The sequence below is a fragment of the Pan troglodytes genome, chromosome 21 (genome assembly GCF_028858775.2).
Source record: "Pan troglodytes isolate AG18354 chromosome 21, NHGRI_mPanTro3-v2.0_pri, whole genome shotgun sequence".
In the NCBI taxonomy this organism is placed as follows: domain Eukaryota; kingdom Metazoa; phylum Chordata; class Mammalia; order Primates; family Hominidae; genus Pan; species Pan troglodytes.
Genome location: NC_072419.2, coordinates 39,908,885 through 39,928,359, shown reverse-complemented (window position 1 = coordinate 39,928,359; position 19,475 = coordinate 39,908,885). Strand labels below are relative to the sequence as shown.

The window sequence follows — 19,475 nt, the reverse complement described above, 5'->3', positions numbered from 1 at the left end:
GTTGAGTACCCACCATGTGCCCAGTGTTGGGGTTACAGCAGAAAACAAGACAAATAAGATTTCTTCCTTCATAGAATTTACAGTTTGATAAGGGCAATGGACAATGAACACATAGTAAACAAGTCTAAAGTGTCAAAAGTTCTATGAAAAAAAAAAAAAAACACATAAGAACCAGGGTGGCCGGGCACGATGGCTCACATCTGTAATTCCAGCACTTTGGGAGGCCGAGGCGGGCGGATCACAAGGTTGGGAGTTTGGACTAGCCTGGCCAATATGGTGAAACCCCGTCTTTACTAAAAATACAAAAATTAGCCGGGCGTGGTGGCATGCACCTGTAGTCCTAGCTCCTCAGGAGGCTGAGGCAGAAGAATCCCTTGAACCTGGGAGGCAGAAGTTGAAGTGAGCTGAGATCACACTACTGCGCTCCAGCCTGGGCGATAGATCCGAGACTCAGTTTAAAAAAAAAAAAAAAAAAAAAAAAAGAGCCAGGGTAATGAATCAGAGTGGACAGTGCTACTTCAAATTGGATGTCTCAGAAAGTCTCTCTGATGAGGTGGCATTTGAGCTGAAACCTGAAGGATGAGAAGAAACCTGTCATGGGAAGAGCCCAGGATGGCGAATATCAAGCAGGGAACCAGCAAGTGCAAAGGCCCTGAGGTAGAAGGGTTCTTGGCCCAAGGAACAGAAAGGAGGCTGTTTGGCTGGGAAGCAGTGAGGTGGCAAGTGCTGGAACGTGGGGTCAGAGGGAGAGGCAGGGACCAGATCACAGGAGGTCTTCTCTCTTGGGCCTTGGGGAGGAGTTTGGATTCTAAGAATAAGTGGACGCCGGCTGGGCTCACGCCTGTAATCCCAGCACTTTGGAAGGCCGAGGCAGGTGGATCACCTGAGGTCAGGAGAGCAGCCTGGCCAACATGGTGAAACCCCATCTCTACTAAAAATACAAAAAAATTTGCCAGGCATGGTGGTGGGTGCCTGTAGTCCCAGCTACTCAGGAGGCTGAGGCAGGAGAACTGCTTGAACCCTGGAGGGTGGAGGTTGCAGTGAGCCGAGATCGCGCCACTGCACTCCAGCCTGGGTGACAGAGCTAGGCTGTATCTCAAAACATACATACGTACATGGAAGCCATTGAGGGGCCATGTGACTGACACTCTGGGAAGATTGCTATGGTAAAGGATATCCCAGTCAGAACTATCTCGCGTAAAGATGGGGCCCTGCTCCTCCCTGTATCATCACCTGTCGCCCATCCCATCTCTAAGCAGGGCCACTCCTCATTCAGGAGCCCTCCTTCCAAGTACACGCCTCCTTCCAAACCCACTCGTGAACCCAACATGGACCAAGGGAAAGTGCCTTCTGATTGGACAAATCGTGTGTCTGTGTGTGACCTTGGGCGGAGCCCACTGTGATTGGCTACAAGCTTTCCTTTCTCTTCCAGTCAGACAACTATTTCGATGAGTGCTATTGTCCCATGAGACAAGTACGCTCTCTGATTGGTCTTCCATGCATGAGTGACGCAGAAACAGCCTATAGACGCCACGAGTCGGCGGCGCTACCGAGGGGCTGTGGGCGCGCAGCTGGAACCTCCGGCTGTCAGTGCGCTTACAGTTCCTCACCCCGACCCTGCGCGCAGCCCGCACTATGGCAGCCCCGCCGCAGCTAAGGGCTCTGCTCGTAGTCGTCAACGCACTGCTGCGCAAGCGCCGCTACCACGCTGCGTTGGCCGTGCTTAAGGGCTTCCGGAACGGGGCTGTGTGAGTGGGGCCGTCGGGCCGGGCTGGGGCTGAGGGATGTCCTGCCTGGGGTCAGAGGCGCGAGTTCGAAGTCCGATGCCGCGGTGCTGTTTGCCCTGGAGCAGTCCTCGTGTGTCTCTAAGTCTCGGAGGTCACCATCTGTGCAATGGGAGCTGGATTTTGGGTTGCGCGCCTTCCCAGCTCTGAACTGGGGCTCCCACTGCACATTTTCTGGGTCTTCCAACCTTTGCAGCCTGGCCCTCTTGCTTTGACTCCTCCCATGCCAGCTTCTGTATCCCCTCATTTGGGTTCAGTTCACCTCGCCTCTCTGTGTGCCTTTGGGCCTCAACGGCCTCATCTGCACAATGGGGAACTGGACTCTGGCCTCTAGCTGGCAGGCGGATGCCTCCTGTCTATTCTGTCCCCATGAAGCTTGCCCATGGGCTTGCATCCTGCTTCTCACTCCTCACCTGTAGGACTCCAGCGCTAAGTCCCATTCGGCTCAGGGGGCTCCTGGGACGTGACAATGAATGTAAAAGAAGCTGCAACTATCCTGGCATCTTACCTGCAAGAGAGGTCTTGGGGTCATTGCCCTGGCTGGTGCCTAGAGGGGAGCTCAGTCTCCTTTAAACCTAGTGCATAACAGCCACCATTTATTGAGGGCCTATAGTGCCAGAACCGGGGACAAAGCAGAGAACAAACCAGAGAAAGTGGTTTGTGTCCCCCAGAATTGGCATCCTAGTGGCAACGTGGGATGGTGGGAAGGATGTGGATGCCTTGGCTTGAACCCTGGCCCCACCTACCCATGTGATCTGGAGGAAGTCATTTAGCCTCTCTAAGCCTCAATATCTGTAAAATGGGCATGGTACTAGTACTTATACTATCAGGATTGAGTCAATATGTGTGAAATGCTTAGCACAGGCTGGCCACGGTGGCTCACACCTGTAATCCTAGCACTTTGGGAGGCTGAGGCAGGCGGATTATCTGAGGTCAGGAGTTCGAGACTAGCCTGGCCAACATGGCAAAACCCCATTTCTACCAAAAATACAAAAATTAGCCGGGTGTAGTGTCACATGCCTGTAGTCCCAGCTACATGGGAGGCTGAGGCAGGAGAACTGCTTGATCCCAGGAGGTGGAGGTTGCAGTGAGCTGAGATTGTGCCACTGCACTCCAGCCTGGGTGACAGAGTGAAACTCCATCTCAAAAGGAAAAAAAGAAAGTTTCATGAGGCCATAACTTTATCTATTTTGTTCCTTGGTGTATTACTAGCACCTGGTATTTAGTAGTTTCTGAAATATTTATTGAATGAATGAATAAGTGTGCAAGATCAGAATTGCCATTGTCCCCATTTTCCAGATGAAAAGGCTGTAGCTCAGAGGTAGACCCATTGCTCATGGCCACAGCACTTGGTCACGGTTGGAGCCGGGATTCAAACCCAAGGATGCCTGGCACCAGTGCCAGGCTCTTGGCTCCCATGGACACTCAAGAGTCAGGTAGAACTGGTTCCCACTGGGTCTGGCCAAGGGCATATCCTTGATGTGCCCTGAGATAACATCAGTAACCCTTTTGCCAAGTTGTTTTTTTTTTTTTTTTTTTTTTGAGATGGAGTGTCGCTCTGTTGCCCAGGCTGGAGTGCAGTGGCGCAATCTCGGCTCACTGCAAGCTCCGTCTCCCAGGTTCACACCATTCTCCTGCCTCAGCCTCCCGAGTAGCTGGGACTACAGGCGCCCACCACCACGCCCGGATAATTTTTTTGTATTTTTAGTAGAGACAGGGTTTCACCGTGTTAGCCAGGATGGGCTCGATCTCCTGACCTCGTGATCCGCCTGTCTCGGCCTCCCAATGTGCTGTGAGCCACCACACCCAGCCTTGGACACAGGTTTGATTCCAGTCTTTTGTTTTTTCAAACAAGCCTGCAGTGAACATTCATGTATATTTGGGGAGACAATAGTATGTGGCTCATGACCATTGTCTCAAGGAGGCTGTCAGGATTTTTAGACCTTGTAGCCTGGTAAGACCAGGGTTGGGTACCTGGAGAACTTAGTCAGGGATAGGGGTAGGGGTGGAGGTGTCCAATAAAGAAGAGACACTAATATTGATTGACCTAGGAACTTTTATATGTGCGTAACTGCCAAAAGCCATTCTGTAAAATGGAGAATACCTTTTGTTGATGGGAAAAGGGAGGTTCAGAGAGGTTAACTAATTTATCCAAGTTCACATAGCAAAACATGGCAGGGCTTTGGCACCAAATACCACTGTCTTTCTACTATTCATCTGAGTATAGTTAAAACAATGAAAGTAAACATGGTCTTGTTCACGTCATTCCTAGATCCCTAAATGAGGAGGGGAAAGGAGGGGTGGGGGAAGAGGTTTGAATCTTAAAAAGAGGCAATTATGTAACAATTATGTAACATTTAAAATATTTAATAATTTTAAAAGCAGTACTTAATCATAGATAATTCTGGAAGTCTAGAAAAGTTTAAAAAGCAAGCAAAAATAAATTATATCTATTATATATTCCTCCAGTGCAGTGGGCATTGCTAATAACAGTAGCATATTTCCTTCCAGTTTTTTATTTTATTTTATTTTTGTTTTTGAGACAGAGTCTTAGTCTGCTGCCCAGGCTGGAGTACAGTGGCATGATCTTAACTCGCTGCAGCCTCTGCCTCCTGGGTTCAAGAGATTCTCCTGCCTCAGCCTCCCGAGTAGCTGGGATTACAGGTGCCTGCCACCACACCCAGCTAATTTTTGTAGTATTTTTAGTAGAGACAGGGTTTCACCATGTTGTCCAGGTTGGTCTCGAACTCCTGACCTCAAATGATCTGCCCACTTCAGCTTCCCAAAGTGCCAGCCTTTTTATAAATGCATTTTTACAAAGTTGAGGTCCTTCTTTGTATAATAGTTAGAAAGAGGTACATTTTGAATAGGTACAGTGTTACCTAACAGCTGTTTTAGGGAATCTGTTAACTTTAAGATGAGCTAAGCTGAAGACAGAACCTTCTAGAAATGACATTGTCATGGGTAAGGGGTGTTCTGGCATCGGTCAGTCAACAGTTATTTATCAAGCACATGTTATATGTCAGGTACTATGTGGGGTGCTAGGGACTATGCAGATGACAAGCCAGACACACTCCCTGTCTTCACAGAGCCCACAGTCTAGCACAGGAAAGAGATCATTATAATAGAATAAATACTGAATAACCGAGTCATTAAATTGGGAAGATGAAGTGCTGGAGAGAAGTTTTGGGATCTGTGGCAATGAAAAATTGCTCAAACCTAGGCTGGAGCATCAGGAGGCCTTTGCAGAGGGCCCAGCTGAGACCGGAAGGCTGAGGGAAGGTGGCTGGGGAGGAGCACGCCAGGTAGTAAGAACTGCCAGGCCAAAGCCAGGAGCAGAGAAGAACCTGATGTGTCAGATGCAGTCCAGGAAGGACAGTGTGGCTGGAGCAGCAGAGGAGGGCCCTGGGGTGAGATAGGAGCAGTAAGCAGGGGCCAAGGCTGTAGCACTTTCAAGGCTGCAGGGAAGAGCTTGGAATTTGTTCTGAGTAGTGGAAAGATGTTAGAGGATTTTAAGCTGGGAGTGATGTGATGAGATTGATGTTTTTAAAAGATGAGACTGGCTAGGACGGGCAGGATGGCTCACACCTGTAATCCCAGCACTTTGGGAGGCCGAGGTGGGCGGATCACCTGAGGTCGGGAGTTCGAGACCAGCCTGACCAACAGGGAGAAACCTCGTCTCTACTACAAATACAAAGTTAGCCAGGCATGGTGGCACATGCCTGTAATCCCAGCTACTCGGGAGGCTGAGGCAGGAGAATCGCTTGAACCCGGGAGGCGGAGGTTGCAGTGAGCCGAGATCACGCCATTGCACTCCAGGCTGGGCAACAAGAACAAAACTTCGTCTCAAAAAAAAAAAAAAAAAAAGAGACTGGCTGCAGTGAGAACGTCAGGATGGAGCAGAGGGAGCAATTCCACAAAGCCAGTTGAGCAAGGATGGTGGACCTTTTACATGTACCATCTCCTTCCATCAAAATTATGGGGCGGGGCACAGTGGCTCACGCCTGTAATCCCAGCACTTTGGGAGGCCAAGGCGGGCAGATCACCTGAGCTCAGGAGTTTGAGACCAGCCTGGCCAACATGGAGAAACCTTGTCTCATACTAAAAATACAAAAATTAGCCAGGCGTGGTGGCACGTGCCTGTAATCCCAGCTACTTGGGAGGGTGAACCAGGAGAATTGCTTGAACCCGGGAGGTGGAGGTTGCAGTAAGCTAAGATCATACCACTGCACTCCAAGCCTGGGCTACAGAGAGAGACTCTGTCTCAGAAAAGAAAAAAATTACAACCAGCCCTCTGAAGTTTAACATCCCTTTTTGAGGTGAGTGGATCAGCTGAGATCAGGAGTTCCAGACCAGCCTGGGCAACATGGTGAAACCCCATCTCTACTAAAAATACAAAAATTAGCCTGGCATGGTGGCTGGCGCCTGTAATCCCAGCTACTTGGGAGGCTGAGACAGGAGAATTGCTTGAACCCGGGAGGCCGAGGCTGCAGTGAGCCAAGATTGCACCACTGTACTCCAGCCTGGGCGACAGAGTGAGACTCCATCTCAAAAAACAAACAAAAAACATCCCTTTTTATGCTGAGCATGATGGCACACACCTGTAGTCTCAGCTACTCAAGGAGGTGAGGCTGGAGGATCGCTGGATTCCAGGAGTTCAGGGCTGCAGTGAGCTATGATCGTACCACTGCACACCAGCCTGGGAGACAAAGTGAGGCTCTGTCGCTAAATAATTAAAAATAAACATCCCTTTTTATGGTGCGGAAACTGAGTCTGAGAGAAGTTAAAGGACACGCCTGAGACCATACTACCAGGAAGTATCAGAGCCAGGATTTGCATCCAGCATGATTTCCCCTCCCAAAGTGGTGTTAGAATTTGGGATGGGGGGAGAGAATAAGGGGTCAAAAGGACAGCCCAAAAAGAAAGTGCGACACAGTGACATTATAGTAACTGTTTTCTTCTGTTTCTACAGCTATGGAGCCAAAATCCGGGCCCCTCACGCGCTGGTCATGACCTTTCTCTTCCGGAATGGCAGGTACACATCCCTTAAACTGGGAGAGAATGTGGTCAGCCCTCAGTGCCAGGACAGTCGTAATAGCTTCTTAGCTGGGTCTACCCTGTCCCCCATCACGCCTTCTAAAGTTCAACTCTTTTTTTGTTGTGTTTTGTTGTTGTTGTTGTTGTTGTTGTTGAGATGGAGTCTCTCTCTGTCGCCCAGGTCAGAGTGCGGTGATGATCTCGGTTCACTGCAACCTCCGCCTCTGGGGTTCAAGCGATTCTCCTGCTTCAGTCTCCTGAGTAGCTGGGACTATAGGCACCCACCACCACACCTGGCTAATTTTTGTATTTTTAGTAGAGATGGAGTTTCACCATATTGGCCAGGCTGGTCTTGAACTCCTGACTTCAGGGGCCATCCACAGTGCTGGGATTACAGGTGTGAGTCACCGTGCCCGGCCCTAAAGTCCAACTCTGATCCCATTATCCCTGCTTGAAAACTCCCTGTGCCCTCCAAGGAAGCCCAGCTTCCAGGCCTGGCCTTCAGGGCCTTCTGCAGTCTGGCCTCAGCTGACCCCCGTTGTGTCCACCCTGGCGTGCCCTTGGCACACAGAACTCGCTGCCATTCCATGCACATGCCATGTGTATAGCTCCACCTGCACACATCTGCTCACGCAGCACCCCCGCCAGGAGTGCCTTTGGCTCGCACTCCACCTTTACTTCCCTCCTGGCAATCCAGACCAGTTCTCTGAGGATCACTTCCTCCTCAAAGCTCCCTGATCTCTTGTCTCTCGCTGAAGCATCTTCACCTTCCTGTCATCTCCCGTAGCTCTTCCCTCAAGGCACTTCTCAGAAAACAGGTTGCGGTCTAGTGTTTAATGCATATAGGCTCATGTGGAACATACAGGAATCATGCACTGGCAGCCTCCAGGCCAAATCCAACTTGCAAGATGTGCTCATTTTGTATTTTTATCTTATTTATTTTTTTCTGTTTTGTTTTTGTTGTCCTCCAAGTCATTTTTTGAAAAACTGAACTCATGTGTTCATTCAGCAGATATTTATTGAGCATCTCCTATGTGCCAGACACTGTTCTAGGTACTGGGGATACAGCAGTGAACAAAACGGACAGTGACTCCTGCTGACATTCTAGCAGGGGGTGGCAGAAAATAAACATAGTAAGGAGAGTCTGTGGTATGTTAGAAGGTGCTATGGTTATGGAAAAGCGAAATTAGAGCAGGGAAAAAGGGAAAGGGTATCAGAAGTGCTGAGAGGACAGGTTGCAGAATTAAATAGGGAAGGCCTCTATGAGAAAGTGACATTGGAGTAAAGACTTGAAGGAGACAGAGTTGTCCAGGTGGATATGAGGGGAAAGAGTGAGTGTTCCAGGCCACGGGCATAGCCAGTGCAAAGACCTTGAGATAGGATCCTGCTTGATAAGTGTGAGGAGGCTGGAGCAGAGGGGCTGAAGGGGAGAGAGGACAGAGAGGCGGGTCACAGCTTGACCTGGGTTGGTCCTTTCCAGCTTTGGGTCATAGAGAGGAATTTGGCTTTTCCTTTAAGTGCAATGGGAAATTGTTGTAAGATTTTGATCAGGGCTGCATCATTATTTGACTTATGTGTTAACAGCGTGAGAGTTAAGAATTTGCTGCTAGGCCAGGTGCAGTGGCTCACGCCTATAATCCCAACATTTTGGGAGGCCGAGGTGGTACACTTGAGGTCAGGAGTTCGAGACCAGTCTGGCCAACATGGCAAAACCCTGTCTCTACTAAAAAATACAAAGATTAGGTTGGGCACAGTGGCTCATGCCTGTAATCCCAGCACTTTGGGAAGCCGAGGCAGGCAGATCACGAGGTCAGGAGATCAAGACCATCCTGGCCAACATGGTGAAACCCCGTCTCTACTAAAAATACAAAAATTAGCTGGGCGTGGCGGCACACACCTGTGGTCCCAGCTACTCGGGAGGCTGAGGCAGGAGAATTGCTTGAACCTGAGAGGCGGAGATTGCAGTGAGCCGAGATTGCGCTACTGCGCTCCAGCCTGGGCCACACAGAGTGAGACTCCGTCTCAAAATAAATAAATAAATGAACAAACAAAGATTAGTCAGATGTGATGTTGCACACCTGTAGTCCCAGCTACTCGGGAGGCTGAGGCAGGAGAATCGCTCAAACCCAGGAGGAAGAGGTTGCAGTGAGCCCAGATCATGCCACTGGACTCCAGCCTGGGCAACAGAGCTAGACTCCATCTCAGAGGAAAAAAAAAAAAATTGCTGCCAGGTTAAGAACAGATTGGTGTGGGGGGAGGGGAGCAGGGCCACCCAAGGGCAGAAGCAGGTTCCCTCCAGGAGGCTGTGGCAGTGATGCAAGTGAGCGAATGTCGGGCTTGGACCTCAGTGGTGCTGGTGCAGGTGAGAAGAGTGGTCAGTCTCTAGACACATTTTGAAGGCAGGGTTAGTGCCAACATTTAAAAACTGGTAGATTCCACATGGAAATCCAGCTTTCCTGCCTTAGAACTGGCAACACTGGGGCCTGTGTTTGCGTGGGGTGAGAGCCAGCTGCTCCCGGCTGTCCCCAGTCACCTGGAAGATTTCCCCGTGGACCCTCTCACTCATTTAGGGTCTTCGTCTAGCCTTAAAGAGCACCTGAGTTTGCCATTCCTGAATTGGGAGGAGTAGACTCTGCTCCTTCTCTGTGTTATCCTTCCTGCCCCCTAGTGATTCTTTTTTTTTTTTTTTAAATTTTTAGAGACAGGGTCTCTGTCACCCAGACTGGAGTGCTGTGGCACAATCACAGTTCACTGCAGACTCAAGCAAACCTCCTCCTTCAGCCTCCCAAGTAGCAGGAACTACACGCGTGTGCCACCACACCTGGCTAATTTTTTCTATTTTTTATAGAGACGAGGTCTCATTATGTTGCCCAGGCTGGTCTGGAACTCCTGGGCTCAAGGGATCTGCCCGTGTTGACCTCTCGAAGTGCTGGGATGACAGGTGTGAGCCACTGTGTCTGGCCTCCTAGTAATTTTTTCTTTTTTTAAGGTAGAGTCTCTGTCGTCCAGGCTGGAATGCAGTGGCACCATCTCAGCTCAGCCTCCCAAAGTGTTGGGGTTATAGGTGTGAGCCACTGCACCTGGCCTCTAGTGATTTTTAAGAGATAAAAAGAATAGCCTCCTCTATTTAAATGTTCACTTCTCAGGATAAAGACCAAACTCAGCATGGCCCCACTGTCTTTGCCCTGCACCCTCCCCACAAACTCTCTGGTTCTCTGCCCATGGCCACGGTGGCTTCTCTCTGCTCCTTTCCTCATACTCCCTGACCCTCCTCCGGGCGTGGCACGTGCTGAGCCCTCTGCCTGGGATGCGGCTCTCCTCCCCTCTTGACCTCCTCATCAGGAAGATCCCAGCGCCATCTCTTGTCAAGGTCAAAGTTCTTTTTGTGATTATTTATTTAACATTTTCCTCTCCCAGTAGATCATAAGCCCCTGAGGGTGGTGAACAGATCTGTTTCTTCTCAGAATCGTACCCCCACATCCAGCACATGGCAGACACTCACTCCTTCACGTTTACTCAAAAAAACATTTATTAAGCACCTACTATGTGCCAAGCCCTGCAGATGAACAAGCCAGATCCAGACACCACCCTCCTATAGCTGCTACTGGGGTGAGGGAAGATAATAAACAAGCACATAAATGTCGGTTGGTGACCATGGCTAGGAAGGAAAAGAAAATTAGGGTCAGGACAGGATGTGATGGGTATTCTGTTCTGTAGGGTGATCAGGGAGGGTCTCCTTGGGGAGGTGGCACTGAGTCAAGGCCTGAATCAAGGGAGAGAACATGAAGGGTAGAGGCCGGTGACTGAATGAGCATTACTCCGAGCTCCTTGGCTGGTTGTTAGGCATGCCCAGTGCGTAAAAGCCCTTTGGGGCTGCTGAGCCTGCACTCATGGCAGGGGCACCTGTGTTTGTGCAGCCTCCAGGAGAAGCTGTGGGCCATACTGCAGGCCACATATATCCACTCCTGGAACCTGGCACGGTTTGTGTTCACCTACAAGGGTCTCCGTGCCCTGCAGTCCTACATACAAGGCAAGACCTACCCAGCACACGCATTCCTGGCGGCCTTCCTCGGGGGTATCCTGGTGTTTGGAGAAAACAATAACATCAACAGCCAGGTAAAGATCCTCCCGAGATGGGGGTAGTGAAGGGGGCGTGGTTCAGCACAGAGGTGGGGGTGACAGAAGGGGGCGTGGTTCAGTACAGAGGTGGGGGTGATGGAAGGGGGCGTGGTTCAGTACAGAGGTGGTGACGGAAGGGGGCGTGGTTCAGTGTAGAGGTGGGGGTTGGGGAAGAGGGCTTGTTTCAGTATAGAGGTAGGAGTGGGGGAAGGGGCGTGATTCAGTGTAGAGGTAGGAGTGGGGGAAGAGGTGTGGTTCTGTATGGAGGTAGGAGTGGGGGAAAGGGCGTGGTTCTGGATAGAGGTGGGAGTGGGGGGAAGGGCGTGGTTCATTGTAGAGGTGGGAGTGGGGGAAGGGGTGTGGTTCTGTATAGAGGTAGGAGTGGGGAAAGGGCGTGGTTCCGGATAGAGGTGGGAGTGGGGGAAGGGTGTGGTTCTGGATAGAGGTGGGAGTCGGGGAAGGGGTGTGGTTCAGTGTAGAGTTATGAGTGGGGAGAGGGATGTGGTTCATTGTAGAGTTATGAGTGGGGACAAGGGCGTGGCTCAGTGTAGAGGTAGGAGTGGGGGAAGGGGTGTGGTTCAGTGTAGAGTTTTGAGTGGGAGAAGGGCGTGGTTCTGTATAGAGGTAGGAGTGGGAGAAAGGGCGTGGTTCAGTGTAGAGTTAGGAGTGGGGGAAAGGGCGTGGTTCAGTGTGGAGGTGGGAGTGGGGGAAGGGGCCTGGTTCCGTGTAGAGGTGGGGGTGGGGGAAGGGGACGTGGTTCAGTGTAGAAGTATGGGTGGGTGAAGGGGCGTGGTTCAGTGTAGAGGTGGGGGTGGGAGAAGGCGTGGTTCAGTGTAGAGGTGGGGGTGGGGAGGGGCATGGTTTATTCTAGAGGTAGGGGTGGGTGGAGGGGCGTGGTTCTGTATAGAGGTGGGGCTAGGGGAGGGGGCCCTGGTTCTGTATAGAGGTTGGGGTGGAGGTGATTAAGATGATAAGCTCTTGGCTCTTTTGCATGTCTGAATTCTGTGACTCACCAGTCCCTCTGTGACCTTGGGAAGGTCACTTTCCTCTCAGTTTTTCCATCTGTAATTTCATGGTTCCCAAAAATCAATGCATGTGCTGCTCTCTGGGGCAAAGATTGTTTTTAAAAATCACTCTGTAGTGAAATGAGGAAAAAAATGACCCTGAAGTAAGGTTTTCATAAAAGAAAACTTAATACACTCTAAAAACTCTCATTCTGTGACTTGTCCTTTTTCTGGGTTAAACTTCGCTTTTGTTATGAAATGATGATGAATAAGAGACTAAAAGCTAGTCGTTGGGTTTTTGTTCTGTTTTGTTTTTGTTGAGACAGTCTTACTCTGTTGCCCAGGCTGGAGTGCAGTGGCACGATCTAGGCTCATTGCAACAACCTCCACTTCCCAGGTTCAAGCATTTCTCCTATCTCAGCCTCCCGAGTAGCTGGGACTACAAGCGCCTGCCACCATACCAGCTAATTTTTGTATTTTTAGTAGAGATGGGGTTTCACCATATTGGTCAGGCTGGGTCTGAAACTCCTGACCTCAGATGATGCACCCCCTCTTGGTCTCCCAAAGTGCAGCGTGAGCCACCACACCTGGCAGAATGCTAGTTGTTTTTTAATGTTCTTTGGCAACCTGAAAAGTTGGCAGCCTCTCTCTACTTGCCTCCCTCAAATTTCTTAAATATTTTTAAATTGTAAAAATAATTTTTAGGCCAGGCATGGTGGCTCATGCCGGTAATCCCATCTCCATTAAAAATGCAAAAAAATTAGGCATGGTGGCGCACACCTGTAGTCTCAGCTGCTTGGGAGGCTGAGGCAGGAGAATCGCTTGAACCAGGGAGGCAGAGGTTGCAGTAAGCCAAGATCGTGCCACTGCACTCCAGCCAGGGTGACAGAGCAAGACTCTGTCTCAAAAAAAAAGAAAAAAAAAATTTTACCATTTTTTAGCCATAATTTTTATTGGCTGTCACATATAATCCCAGCACTTTGGTAGGCTGAGGAGGATTGCTTGAGGCCAGGAGTTTGAGACAGCCAGGGCAACAGACCAAGACCCTATCTCTAAAGTTTTTTTTTTTTTTTTTAACTACATCCAAAGTAAGCTGAAGAAAAGAAGCAATAAAAATAAGTGCAGAAATCAGGCCAGTGCTGTGGCTCCCACCTGTAATCCCAGCACTTTGGGAGGCCAAGGTGGGCAGATCATCTGAAGTCAGGAGTTCAGGACCATCCTGGCCAACACATTGAAACCCTATCTCTACTAAAAATATAAAAACTAGCTGGGCGTGGTGGGCGCCAGCTATAATCCCAGCTACTCCGGAGGCTGAGGCAGGAGAATCACTTGAACCCAGGAGGTGGAGGTTGCAGTGAGCCGAGATCCAGTAAGCCCACTCTAGCCTGGCCGACAGAGCCAGATTCTGTCTCAGAAAAAAAAAAAAAATTAGTACAGAAATCAATGAAATTGCAAACAGGAAATCAATAGAGAAAAGGACCTAAACCAAAAGTTGATTCTTTGAAGAGATAATTAAAATAAATAAACCCCTAGCCAGGCTCTCTAAGAAAAAAAGAGAAATGAAACAAATTATTAATATCAAAAACAAAAGAGGAACATCACTATTGATCACCAGTAATTCCCATCATTCCCTCTTTGCAGATCAACATGTACCTGTTGTCACGCGTCCTGTTTGCCCTGAGCCGCCTGGCTGTAGAGAAGGGCTACATCCCTGAACCCAGGTGGGACCCGTTCCCGCTGCTCACTGCGGTGGTGTGGGGGCTGGTGCTGTGGCTCTTTGAGTATCACCGATCCACCCTGCAGCCCTCGCTGCAGTCCTCCATGACCTACCTCTATGAGGACAGCAATGTATGGCACGACATCTCAGACTTCCTCGTCTATAACAAGAGCCGTCCCTCCAATTAATGCAGCCCTGAGGTGTCTGGCTGTGGCTCAAGATTTGGCCCCATGCAGACCCTCCCAAAGGATACTGCCTTCTCAAGATCATAGGCCTCAGACTCCAACTGGTGTTATCCCAGGGTTCCGTTTGCTGAAGTAAAAACACTGATTTTAAGATCCCAGTGGGTACCTTTGTATGGTGGCACAAGTGGCCGAATCAGGCTGAGGAATCTAGGGCTTGGTTCCAGCTGTGCAGCTGACTTCTGTGAGACTGGGGCCAGCCACGCTACGCTCTAGGCCTCAGGGGTCATGGAGCTCAGAGGAGGGCCCTGAGGTCTCTTTCCGGTGGGTATGTTCATTCTTCAACTGTTCTTATGTCACAGAGGGCTCCTTGCTGGTGGGCAGTGGGTTGTAAATACTTTTTAAAAAACACTAAGTTCCTTATCTCAGATGCTGTTCTACTGGAGAAGTTCTAGATTCCCACTGTCCAATAGAAACACGTGAGCCATATATGTAATTAAAATGTTTCTAGTAGCTGCATTACAAAAAAGAAGCCTGGGCACTGTGGCTCACTCCTGTAATCTCAGAACTTTGGGAGGCTGAGGCAGGTGGATCACTTGAACTCAGGAGCTTGAGACCAGCCTGGGCAACATGGTGAAACCCAGTTTCTACAAAAAATACAAAAAATTAGCCGGGTTCCATCACCTGTGGTTCCAGCTGAGGTGGGAGGATCACTTGAGCCTGTGAGGTCGAGGCTACAGTGAGCAAAGATCACGCCACTGCACTCCAGCCTGGGCGACAGTGAGACCCTGTCTCACCAAAGAAAAAAAAAAGGTGAGATTAATCTTCACTATATATTTTAACACAAATTTCTAAAAGTTATTTCAACATATAATTAACATCATTAGATATTTTGTACTCTTTTTTGTATTACGTATTCAAAATTGGGTGTATGTTTTGCCACCCACATTTTCAGGACCCAGTAGCCACATGTGGCTAGTGGCTGCTGTGACGGGCAACACAGATATGGAACACTTGTATCCTCACAGATTATTCTAGTGGACAGTGCAGATCTAGAGCTAGAGGACATGGGTTTGAGTCCCCACTCCCCCACTGTGTAACCTTGGGGAAGGTTCTGGACCTCTCAGAGCCTCAATTTTCATAAAATGAGGATAATCATAATGCCGTGGTCCTCACTGGACTTGTGCAACTACCACTGATGTGCTACTAATTACTTTCATTTAGTGCATTCATACTCCCACTTGGGTGTTTTCCACATATTATTATTTTTTTTTTTTTTAAGTAGCGACAGGGTCTCGCTCTGTCACTAGGGCTAGTCTCGACCTCCTAGCCTCAAGCAATCTTCCTGCCTCAGTCTCCCAAAGTGCTATGATTACAGGCATGAGCCACTGCCCCTAGCCTGCACATATTATTTTTAAACCATACAGTGGCCTTGCAAATGTGTGTTTTCGTCCCCATTTTACAGATGTAGAAACTGAGGGTCAGGCCAGGTGCAGTGGCTCACGCCTGTAATCCCAGCACTTTGGGAGGCTGAGGCAGGAAGATAACCTGAGATCAGGAGTTCTTGACCAGCCTGGCCAACATGGTAAAACCCCATCTCTACTAAAAATACAAAAATTAGCCAGGCATGGTGGCACGTCCCTGTAATCCCAGCTACTCGGGAGGCTGAGGCGGGAGAATCACTTGAACCTGGGAGGCAGAGGCTGCAGTGAGCTGAGATCGCACGACTGCACTCCAGCCTGGGCCACAGAGCGAGACTGTGTCTAAAAAAAAAATAAAAAAAGAAAAGAAAAGAAACTGAGAATCAGAGAGGAGAGTAACTTGCCCAAGGTAATACAGCTAGTATAACAGCCAAATCAAGATTTGAACTCAGATTCGTCTGATTTCAAAGCCCATGTTTTTTCCAGTGCCTTGTTTCAAATTTAGAAACCTAAGCCATGCTATGCAAATGTTAGCTCATTATAGGATATGGGCCAGAAAGGGGTACACATTCAAATGCCCACAGGGGCCTACAATGACATAGTGCTATGCGATGAGGAGTGATGGGGACATGGGGAACTGGAGACTTGTGTACCAGTCTGATTTTTTCTTTTTTTTTTTTTTGAGACAGAGTCTTGCTCTCTCGCCCAGGCTGGAGTGCAGTGGTGCGATCTTGGCTCACTGCAAGCTCTGCCTCCCAGGTTTACTTACACCATTCTCCTGCCTCAGCCTCTGGAGTAGCTGGGCCTACAGGTGCCCGCCACCACACCCGGCTAATTTTTTGTATTTTTAGTAGAGATGGGGTTTCACCGTGTTAGCCAGGATGGTCTCAATCTCCTGACCTCATGATCCACCCACCTTGGCCTCCCAAAATGCTGGGATTACAGGTGTGAGCCACCATGCCTGGCCAAGTCTGATTTTTTCAAAACCACGATCCTGGACCAGGCACGGTGGCTTGCACCTGTAATCCCAGCACTTTGGGAGGCCGAGGCGGGTGGATCACCTGAGGTCAGGAGTTCGAGACCAGCCTGGCCAACATGGCGAAATCCTGTCTCTACTGAAAATACAAAAATTAGCTGGACATGGTGGCAGGCACCTGTAATCCCAGCTACTTGGGAGGCTGAGGTGGGAGAATCTCTTGAACCTGGGGGGCTGCTGTGAGCCAAGATAGTTCCATTACACTTCAGCCTGGGTGACAGAGTAAGACTCTGTCTCAAAAAAAAAAAAAAAAAAAAAAAAAAAAAAAAAAACACAATCCTGGACAAATCAAACAAGTCTCCAGGAAAATTTGGTCCATGGGCTACCAATTTGAGACCATTGGTCTGGTAGATACACTTTCATTAATATACTTACTCCATCACTCTTTCTATATTTTAGAAGTTACTAGTGGAAATGTATGCAGGAGTCACTGGAGACCTTATTAAAATGCAGCTTCTGATTCAGTGAGCTGGGGTGGGGCCTGAGAGTCTGCATTTCTCCCAGGCTCCCTGGTGCTGCCAGTGGTGCTGCTCTGAGTAACAAGGGGGTGGGGAATGATATGGAGCTGTCCATTATTATCCCATCTGACAAATGAGTCACAGAGCCCTTAGGTAATTGAGGTGGGATCAGTCTGATTCTGTAAGCTGTGTTTTCAGCCACAACATTTACTGCAAACTTGGAGTAGGTAATTATGAAGTTCCTTTAACTTGCTGTGGAGGTTGAATGAGCTCTAGAGCAAGGGGTCCGCAACCCCGGTACCGGTCCATGGCCTGTTCGGAACCAGGCCGCACAGCAGGAGTTGAAAGGTGGGCGAGCTAGCGAAGCTTCTTCTGTATGTACAGCCACTCCCCACTACTCACATTACCACCTGAGCTCTGCCTTCTGTCAGATCAGTGGTGGCATTAGATGCTCGTAGGAATGCAAACCCTATTGTGAACTGCACATGCGAGGGATCTAGGTTGCATGCTCCTTATGAGAATCTAATGCCTGATGATCTGTCACTGTCTCCCGTCACGCCTGGATGGGACCGTCTAGTTGCTGGAAAACAAACTCAGGGCTCCCACTGATTCTACATTATGGTGTGTTGTATAATTATTTCATTATATATTACAAGGTAATAATAATAGAAATAAAATCCACAGTAAATGCAATGTGCTTGAATCATCCTGAAACCACGTCCCCTCCCCAGTGGTCCGTGGAAAAATTATCTTCCCCAAAACTGGTCCCTGGTGCCAAAAAGGTTGGGGACTGCTGCTCTAGGGGTTGGGGAGGGCAGAGGGCTTGGGCCATCACCAGGCAGGTTTTATAGCAGATGGTGGGGGTGCCCTGCCTATAGCTCCTCTAACTGACGACTCTGGTGCACACTAGCCAGCTTTGCCAGTGGCCGCCCCTCTGTCTTTCTGCCTGAGGACTCTAGCTTGTCACTGGTGCCTCCTTTGCCAGCCTCTGGCAGGCCTGAAGGGCTGGGGAATGAACACATCCTTGGAGCAACCTTCAACCAATGACTGATAAATACCCCCACTCCCACAGCCCGCATCCCTCACCCCTCGGGTGGGATAACTCAGAGGTGCGTGCTCTACACTGACTCCCAGGGCCGCTCAGCAGGGCTGAGCCTCAAACACCCTCCCCATCTCCCTTCCTCATGCCCCTACCAGTGCTTCCTGGGACCACTTCCCATATGAACCACTTGCACTCAAACCCTTGTCTTAGAGTCTGCTATTGGGGGAACCCAAACTAAAACTGGCCTCTGTACAGCAGGTTGAGAGGCAATATAGCATGGTGGTCAGGGACATAGGCTTTGGAGCCAGAGTGCCTGGGCTCAAGCCCTGGCCCCACAGTTTCCTTGGGCAAGTGACTGAGCCATTCTGTGCCTCTATTTCCTCATTGATAAAGTAGGCGTTGTCGTAGCACACACCTCATCGAGTGGTGTGGAGGGTTATGACACAGTTAAAGTGAGTCCCCAATAAATGCTGTTATTTCTAAGAGCATCCAAATGTAGAGGAAGTGTGCCCCTGAGGACTGAGCACACCCTGCTTTTAGCCTGTCTTGCCCCCAGCTGAAGGTGAAACCTTGGCCGCCTGCCCTCCTGAAGTCCCGCCACTGCTGCTGGGGGTTGGCCAACTCCGCTACCGACTGTCTGCTCTCTAAGAATAGGTTTCCCTCACAGATGGCATCTCTCTGGATGCTGCTAGAGCATCTGGTGCTTCCAACTGCACACTCCAGGGAGGAAGGCGGTGTGGTCTGTGCCGGGGAGCAGGGCTCTGCCTTCCAGCAGATCTGAGAGGAGTCCCATTTGGCTCCTTCCTAGCTGCCCTCCATTCTCTAAGACCTGTAAAACAGGGATGGCCAGAGGGCTCTTGTTGCACAGTAAGTGCTATGCTTCCTAAATGCTAGTTCCTGAAATAGAATGGTTTAACCTCTACTTACTAAACACCTGCTACAATCCTGTTAATTCTTTTGACATGTAAGACTAAAATAAATAAATATATATATATATATATGTGTATATATTTTGAGATGGAGTCTCGCACTGTCGCCCAGGCTGGAGTGCAGTGGCGCGATCTCGGCTCATGGCAAGCTCCTCCTCCCAGGTTCATGCCATTCTCCTGCCTCAGCCTCCCGGGTAGCTGGGACTACAGGCGCCTGCCACCATGCCTGGCTAATTTTTTGCATTTTTTTTTAGTAGCGATGGGGTTTCGTCATGGTAGCCAGGATGGTCTCGATCTCCTGACCTCATGATCCGCCCGCCTCAGCCTCCCAAAGTGCTGAGATTACAGGCGTGAGCCACCACGCCCAGCCTAAAAAAATATTTTTTTCTTTTTTTTTTTAGAGAAAAGAGTTTAATGAACCCCATGTACCCAACGTCCAGTTCCAACAGTTATCAAGATGTTGCCACATTTGCTTCTGTTCCTTTTTTCTTTTTTCTTTTTTTTTTTTTTTCCATTGATCACTCTTGGGTGTTTCTCGCAGAGGGGGATTCGGCAGGGTCATAGGACAACAGTGAAGGGAAGGTCAGCAGACAAACAGGTGAACAAAGGTCTCTGGTCTTCCCAGGCAGAGGACCCTGCGGCCCTCCGCAGTGTCTGTGTCCCTGGGCACCCGAGACTAGGGAGTGGCGATGACTCTCAACGAGCATGCTGCCCTCAAGCATCTGCCCAACAAAGCACATCCTGCA

At 49.5% G+C, this 19,475-nt stretch overlaps 1 protein-coding gene across 2 annotated transcripts; it reads left to right on the top strand.

Moving 5' to 3' along the window:
• Positions 1 to 1,430: 1,430 nt before the first annotated feature.
• Positions 1,431 to 17,451, top strand: PXMP4 (peroxisomal membrane protein 4). Of its 2 annotated transcripts, XM_001158635.7 has the most exons (4): positions 1,431 to 1,748; positions 6,757 to 6,819; positions 10,739 to 10,937; positions 13,586 to 16,577. In XM_001158635.7, the coding sequence occupies exons 1-4, from the start codon at positions 1,636 to 1,638 to the stop codon at positions 13,847 to 13,849; spliced, it is 639 nt and encodes a 212-aa protein (XP_001158635.2). In that variant the 5' UTR covers positions 1,431 to 1,635; the 3' UTR covers positions 13,850 to 16,577. The 2 variants fall into 2 exon arrangements, with proteins under 2 accessions (XP_001158635.2, XP_003316911.2); XM_003316863.7 differs by lacking the exon at positions 10,739 to 10,937 and having other exon boundaries at positions 1,526 to 1,748; positions 13,586 to 17,451.
• Positions 17,452 to 19,475: the final 2,024 nt, after the last annotated feature.